This window comes from Magnolia sinica, chromosome 17, assembly GCF_029962835.1.
Source record: "Magnolia sinica isolate HGM2019 chromosome 17, MsV1, whole genome shotgun sequence".
NCBI lineage: Eukaryota > Viridiplantae > Streptophyta > Magnoliopsida > Magnoliales > Magnoliaceae > Magnolia > Magnolia sinica.
Genome location: NC_080589.1, coordinates 68,965,013 through 68,972,442, shown reverse-complemented (window position 1 = coordinate 68,972,442; position 7,430 = coordinate 68,965,013). Strand labels below are relative to the sequence as shown.

The window sequence follows — 7,430 nt, the reverse complement described above, 5'->3', positions numbered from 1 at the left end:
CCCAGCTCTCATGCGTTAGGTTTCGATCTTGGGATCCTATAAGGAAGATTTTCAGAGTGAATTTTTTTTTTAAATTTTTGTAAAGGAGCATAATTATAAGTGTACTCAAGTCACCAAAACATCATCACTATATATCCACTAATATAATATTTGAATACAAAGCTAAAAAGGAAATGCATCATATTAGGGCTGAAAGTCGGGCAAGTTGGGTTGGATTGGTGCTCAACCCTAGCCCAACTCAAGGTTCCTATACCCCAACCCAACCCAACCCAACTTCACTTCAGGTTGAGAATTCTGCATCTACTCGGTTTATCCATTTTCTCATCATTTTAGGCATTATTCAAGAAAAATGAAGTAGATCTAATTATTAGGTGTACCATGCCATAAGAAACAGTGGTTATTGACAGTTAATGGACCGCGAAAGTTTTGGATCATGCATGTATTTATTTTTTCCCCTTCATCCGGGCTTACGTGACCTTATCTACGGATTGGATAGCAAATAAATACTACTGAACCATTAAGGTGCGCCCTCAAAAGTTTTTAAGGGTAGAGTGTTCATTCACCACTGTTTCCTGGTGAACCACACAAAGTTTACTCAGTACGAAATCCGCTTCCTTTTCTTTTTTTTTCACTCATGCCTTGAGTTGACCTCTCAAAATGGCTGGATAAATTATATACATCACGGGGCCCCACAGACGCCTAACAGGACCGTCCGTCTCTAGCTAGGTCAAGGGGTAGTACCAAATCCGCGTCCGTTACCGTGGATCAGAACGTCAGGACGTCCGACTCATGGGGCCCACCGTGAAAATTCCATGGACGGCAGCCTTCGTTTGTAAATACGAACCATAACCATAGATGGAGGGGATAGGATTATTTTAGAAATTTAGACCTTTTATACAGACTATTCGCAATGATTATTACCTAATTAACGGTTCTGATCATCCATACACGTATCTTAACTAGTGAAACACGAATTATCTTCAGTAGTCCGCGGACTACATTACCGTGCCTGAATATTATAAATTTGATCACAGCAACGCCTGCATCATCGCTTTCGCTTTCTTCATCTTTTTAAATCCTCAGCTGCAGAAATTTCAGCAGATTCTCTGCAATCTTTCCGCTTTTACTTTCTCTAAACGATTATCTTCCTCTCCCGAAGAACCCCTTTTCTTCTCTTTGGAAATCTCCTCTTCTTCTTCTAGAACAGGGCTCCCCTGTTTTGCATCCTTCCCTTCCTTTTCTACTGCAAGAAAAGCCTGTTTTATACTCTGAGATCGGATTCTGCAATGGCAAGCCAATCTGAGAAGACCCAAGGATCGATTCATGACTTCACTGTCAAGGTTAGCGAGCTCGATTCGATCTTACTGTCTTTCTATTTCACAGTTTATATGTTTCTTTTTGTCTTTTGGGCCTTTTCATTTCTGGGTTTTGTTTGGTTGGATTGGGTTGTTTGCTGTTGTAATTTTACTTCTAGTATGGGATTTTCTCTTGAGAAATGATACACCGCTATGTTAGTATTGTAAATTATAGTGATCACAGTCGTATTGGGGAACTTGATCAGTCCAAGCCATTGATCAGAGCCGTTCATTAGGTCCAGAACACACTTCATGGGGTACCATGTAAGTGTCGCAACAATCACATGATTCTAACGGTCTGATCATTAGCCTGCAAAATGGACTGTGGAGGTTCATTTGTGGAAAAGTAGTTGTGATAAATGATTTGACCAATCCATTTTCTGGGGCCCATCCTGGAATTCTTTTGATCCTAAAGAATAATTTTGGTGAGAAAATCCTAACCATCCTGCCTGCGCGCTTGTATAAGGCAGCACACTAGCTTTGGCAGTGGGGCACATGCATGTTTGATCCAATTCGTCCATCAGGTGGGTCCCATCATTTAGATGCTCTGGCCCAAAAACGGTCCGGTCCACTCATCAAGTGGGCCAATGTTTACAAAAAAAATGCACATATTAGAGGAATTTCGACAGTTTTTCCTAACCTGTCGACTTACCTGTTATTTTGGTCCACGGAACCTAGATGATGGGACCCACCTGGTGGATGCCTTGGATCTCGCATCCACGATATACATGCCCGGTGGTTTTCGAGAGTTTATTGAGAATCAGAGCTTGTAACTTCAATATCTATTCTTGATTAGGAAATTGTTGTTTTTGAGAGTATATTGAGAATCAGAGATACATGTCATATTAATATCAGGCAATACATAATTATATTTTAAAGATGTTTTGATGTCATTTCTGCTTTGCCTTCACAGATTTTATGCTGTGTTTTATTCTGAAGTGAATTGCATTTTCAACTGTCAGTTTAATCAGTAGGAAATGCACAAATTGGTGTTTTTACATAGCACTCGTAACCATGGATTTAAGACTCGGAGGAGTCGACTGGGACTCAGTTGGAACCAATCTGATTTGAGGCCAAGAGTCACTCCTGTGTAGGCAAAGTCGGGCTGATTCTGCCCCAACTCGGGTGAGTTGTGACTCTACTCAAGGCCAAACAACTTGGGTCGAGTTGTCGAGTCTTTTAGCCATGCATGTAACACAGTCCAATTCAAAAGTAACGAAATTGCATTTTGAGCCCAGACCAATATGAATTCTATGGAAGGAAATAACAAATTGGTTATCCTTATCTTATTAGACTAATAATTGCTATTCGATTTGATGGTGCATCCAAACACACCCTTAGGTTGTTTGGATCAACAAGTGAATTGAGTTCAAACATCTTGTTTATAGGAAATTACAAAACTAGATGTTTGAAAACTCAATACTTGATTCGACTCGACATCCAGCTTGGCATGCTGATAGGAGCGTGATTTTTCTTGTTTGAGGTTGGGAGTTTGAATCCCACTACCGGCACAATTGTTTAATATAGAAATGAACTTGGTGAGTGACACGATTCAAGTCATGCCCAGTTGTGTCGAGTTGACCGAGTTGGTGATCTGACTCGATGAGTCAGCCAGCCCAAGTCTGAACTGAGTTGAGCTCACCAGTGAGTTTCATGGTGACTCATCTCGATTTCTCTCCCAGTTTAGTTGACTCAGCCAAGTTTTGGGTCGAGTCACCGAGTTTTCAAACTATGCCCCGAACTGCATTTGCATTTGTTTGGATTCCAACTTGTAACTATTATAATTTTGATTTGGAACCCAGAAACTTAACATGAATGTTTAGGTAATTATGAATTGGTTATTGTAACTTCAGTAAACTAATAATTGCAGACTGATATGATCTTGCATCCAAACACACTCCTAGTTTTGAAATGGTTGTCTTTGTGTACTTTTATCATTGACGGTTTTGTTTTTCTTCCACAGGATGCGAGGGGAAACGATGTGGATCTTAGCACCTACAAGGGAAAGGTCCTCTTGATTGTGAATGTTGCATCTCAATGGTATGCAATATCAGTCCGGTTTTATTTATTTATTTATTTTATTATTATTATTATTATTATTATTATTATTATTTAAATCATGGTTTTCGATCTTGATATTTGTTAACTTCATTTGAAAAATCTATTTATTTTATAGATCTGTTTCTTTGGCTGTTCAAGTATGGTTTTTAGACTCGAAGGCTCGGAGAGTTGACTCATGACTTGCCTGAATCAGAGAGAGGGGGAGCTCATGGTACCAAACCGAATTGGGTAGTGCTGATTCTGAGTCATACCCAACTTAGAAAAGTCTTAAAACCATGGTTTGAAGGATTTTCGTGCCATTTTTTCTCACTTAATCAACCGCTTGAATGCAAGCTTCAATTCCAATTTAGAATTCTATCTTGATTCATTACAATATTGGAATACATCTCATTTTTATATGCCAATTCATTCTCTCTTGATTCATTACAATATTGGAATACATCTCATTTTTATATGCCAATTCATTGTTGCAGTGGGCTGACCAACTCAAATTACACAGAGCTTAATCAACTATATGAGAAGTACAAAAATCAAGGTTTTGATCTATGCCTTTTCTTATCTAAACTGATTTAAAAGTTTTATTTTTTATTTTATTTTTTGGGTGCTGTACGTAAGTACTAACTTCCTTGCACCCCGTCACAGATTTTGAAATATTGGCATTCCCATGCAATCAGTTTGGTTCGGAGGAGCCAGGAGACAACGAGCAGATCTTGGATTTTGTTTGCACCCGCTTCAAATCCGAATTCCCCATATTCGACAAGGTACTTGAACTAAAGATCACACTGCACAGATGATACTAACTTGCTAATGGGTGGACATCTAATGGACAGTCGAAATGGAAAATAGTCAACTGTCCAAGTGCCATTATTGATCAGGGGTCAGGATCATATAATTAATTTAATTTTGGGCCCCCCACTTTTTGGATTGGTTTGGATTTTTTGTACATGTATGCCAGATGATGGGTCCCATTATTTGAGACTGCATCAAATAACTCATTATTGAAACCCGATGTGCATTTCCATTGCTATTAATTGTAGATCTCCAATGGTAGTAGCTAGAGCACACGGAGCATGGAATTGAGCACAGATCTTATTTCCCATGCCAAAAGCAAAACATATAATGTTTCATCGCTCATGTACTCGTGCTCCTTACTTTTTGGGTAGAAGGTCTTGGATCTTGCATAGCCACGCATAGATGTACACACAAGCTAAGATTGAGAAAACACAAATCAAGATTTGGGACACACATAGGGTGTGTTTGGATGCTCAGTTGAGCTGAAATGGAATAGTTCCAGTAAATGTAGAGGTTGTGATGAAAATTGAGATGGCAACACTCCCAATTCATATTGATGATTAGCCCTTAATTGCAGCTCCATCCATTCCACGTTCAACTTGAAACGATCAGAATTGCTATTTGGGGTAGCCTGTGATCATGCATAGAATGGGGCAAACCACACTCTTGTCATATCCATTTTATGCAATTGAAGTATAGCAATTCATCTCAATTGAACATCCAAACAAAGCCATAGATGCAAACACGAATAGAGATTCTAAACCTACATCAATAGTGGGATCCTATATCTTACTTCATGCACAACTATTGGAGAATGATCACCTACAGGCAACCACATCACATTCATATGCACCATAGGGGAACTGATCACCTACAGGCAACAACATCGCAAGTCGTGGTGTCATCCAATCTTTGCTGCTTATATGCCACTTGCGTAGGACATTTGTACCATGAAAATGGTTGGCTCCACCATGACGATCGTCATTCTAAAAAAAAATCAGTCCGATTCACTAACCAAACATAACGGTCAGACCGTCAGTTGTCCACTGATTCTAACAGTATACCGATTTTTGTGCTAAATGATTTTCATAGTGAGACCTATGATTTTGATGGTATAGATGTCCTGGGCAAGTGGTATTTTGGTAGCAAGGTATTCAATAGCAGTGATGGTGGCCGTAATGGTGACCATTACGATACGGGCCATAATGGCTGCTACAGTATCCGTAGTGGCCATTACAGTGTTAAAAAAAGAAGTGTCAGCACCATAATGGATCATTACGAGCCGCAACTCCATAGTGGCCATCACAACGTTTAAAAGAAAAGGAAAAAAAAAAAAAGAAAGGAAGAAGAAGAAATAATTATGATGGGCCCCCACTGTGGATGGCTCATGGACTTGCTCCTAGTGTCTTGCCATGTTTCAGTGATCTCAACTAATGTATGCATTACTGCAATGAATATAATGCATGCATCATGCAACATGATGTTTGGGGATTCACTCCTATTTGTATACATATGGTATATCTGTTACTATCTAAAATTCATTGATGATTATTCGAGATATAGATGGATTGGACAATGCTACGTATGTTCTTTCTGCTTGAGATTGTAAATGCCATTACTGTGTGGAGTGCTGATTTTTGGGATATCATAGTGTCATCATAGCTCATGATAGAAGCTCATATTTTAGAACTGCATCATCGTCATTGGTGCTTTTGTGATTTTGTGTTAAGGTTGATGTAAACGGGGACAATGCAACTCCTGTGTACAAGTTCTTAAAGTCGAGCAAAGGCGGTATCTTCGGAGACAGCATCAAGTGGAATTTCACCAAGTTCCTAGTGGACAAGGACGGACATGTGGTGGACCGCTACGCTCCCACAACTTCCCCTCTCAGCATTGAGGTAAATTAAGAAAAGGAAAAAAAGAAAAATAAATAAATAAAAGAAGAAGACACTAATGTTATTTACTTGTGAATCCCTTGCACCATTTTCTAATGGAGAGTCATCTAACAGTCCCGGCCGTCAAACTTGTGGAATCCCTTGTTGTTGGGACTCAGCTTGGATGGTCTTAACCATTTGATCTTGCTTGAATTTGAACCACAGCCAACACTATCAGCTGTATTTACTGGCCAAGGATTGTAGGGTTAAGATCATTCAATTGATGTATCCCCCATGATCCATTCACAATGGGACAACCCACATTTTTACGTTTGAAGTTCATGTACTTGTTTTCCACATGTACAGCAGATGAGTCACAACCATAGACATGGTGCTTTGGCAGATGAGAAAGTGTTCTTAGAGAAAGATAAGTTTTAGTGCTCCTGGTTGTCTTGGGTCTTCTTCTTCTTCTTCTTCTTCTTCTTCTTTTTTGGTTTTTCTGTTTTTTTGGCAACATAAGATGGGTGCTCACTTTTGAAATGCACCCTCTACAATAGAAGCACAGGCTCAAATCCATACGGTCATTTGGACATTTCAATTGATCAATCTGAACTAAGGTATTCTATAATGGTAACGTTGGCCATAACGGCCACCACCGTTACCTTTACAATATGGGGTGTAACGGCTATTATGGTCTCGTTTTATTTTTATTGAAGAAAACCCAAAAAATCTTTATTGGCCCCGTAATGGACCGTTACGGGGCCATTACAGCATAACGGACCGTTACGAGGGCTGTAACGGCCTTCACGAGTCATTTTTTCTATAACAGCCGTAACGACCCCATAATGTGTAATGATTTGCCCTGTTACCTTTATGTGGTGGCCTTTATGGCACACCACGATCTGAACTGTCCATTTAGTCCAGAACTCATTTCATGGGCTACCATGAAGAAATCACACTGATAGGATGATTCCATTTTTTGGGCAATGCAAGATGTAAGATGGGCTCAAGCCTAAGACCTCACTTTTGAAACACACCCTCTACCACAGTAGCATGAGCTTGAACTCATTTGTTCATTTGGACAGTCCAATCGGTCTAGAATTCATTTTATGGGCTACCATGCAGAAATCACACTGATAAACTGATCCTGTCCATCCTAAATCTGGCCATATTTTTTTTGATAGCCATTCTTTTTAAGCCTTTATGATGATAAGCAATCCATGATAAGCCCCAAGAAATACATGAATCAAATGGTTGATTGGACCCATGTTTTGTGTAAACAATCTTGAACATCAATATAAATGCTACTGATTAGATGGTTAAGATTGTCAGATCGATGAGATGTTTA

At 39.4% G+C, this 7,430-nt stretch overlaps 1 protein-coding gene across 3 annotated transcripts in view; it reads left to right on the top strand.

Annotated features, from left to right (window-relative positions):
• The first annotated feature begins 1,042 nt into the window (after positions 1-1,042).
• LOC131230323 (probable phospholipid hydroperoxide glutathione peroxidase) overlaps positions 1,043-7,430 on the top strand; it is an 18,751-nt gene continuing 12,363 nt past the window's right edge. For 2 of the 3 annotated variants that reach the window (XR_009163981.1, XM_058226180.1), the window contains exons 1-5: positions 1,043-1,340; positions 3,319-3,395; positions 3,890-3,951; positions 4,059-4,177; positions 5,939-6,106. Coding sequence is in view for 2 of the 3 variants with exons in the window: in XM_058226180.1 (XP_058082163.1) it covers positions 1,287-1,340; positions 3,319-3,395; positions 3,890-3,951; positions 4,059-4,177; positions 5,939-6,106 (480 nt within the window). In the remaining variant the exon portion in view is untranslated. Of the gene's footprint in view, positions 1,341-1,530; positions 1,620-3,318; positions 3,396-3,889; positions 3,952-4,058; positions 4,178-5,938; positions 6,107-7,430 lie in introns of all 3 variants that reach the window. The other variant, XM_058226181.1, reaches the window with a different exon arrangement.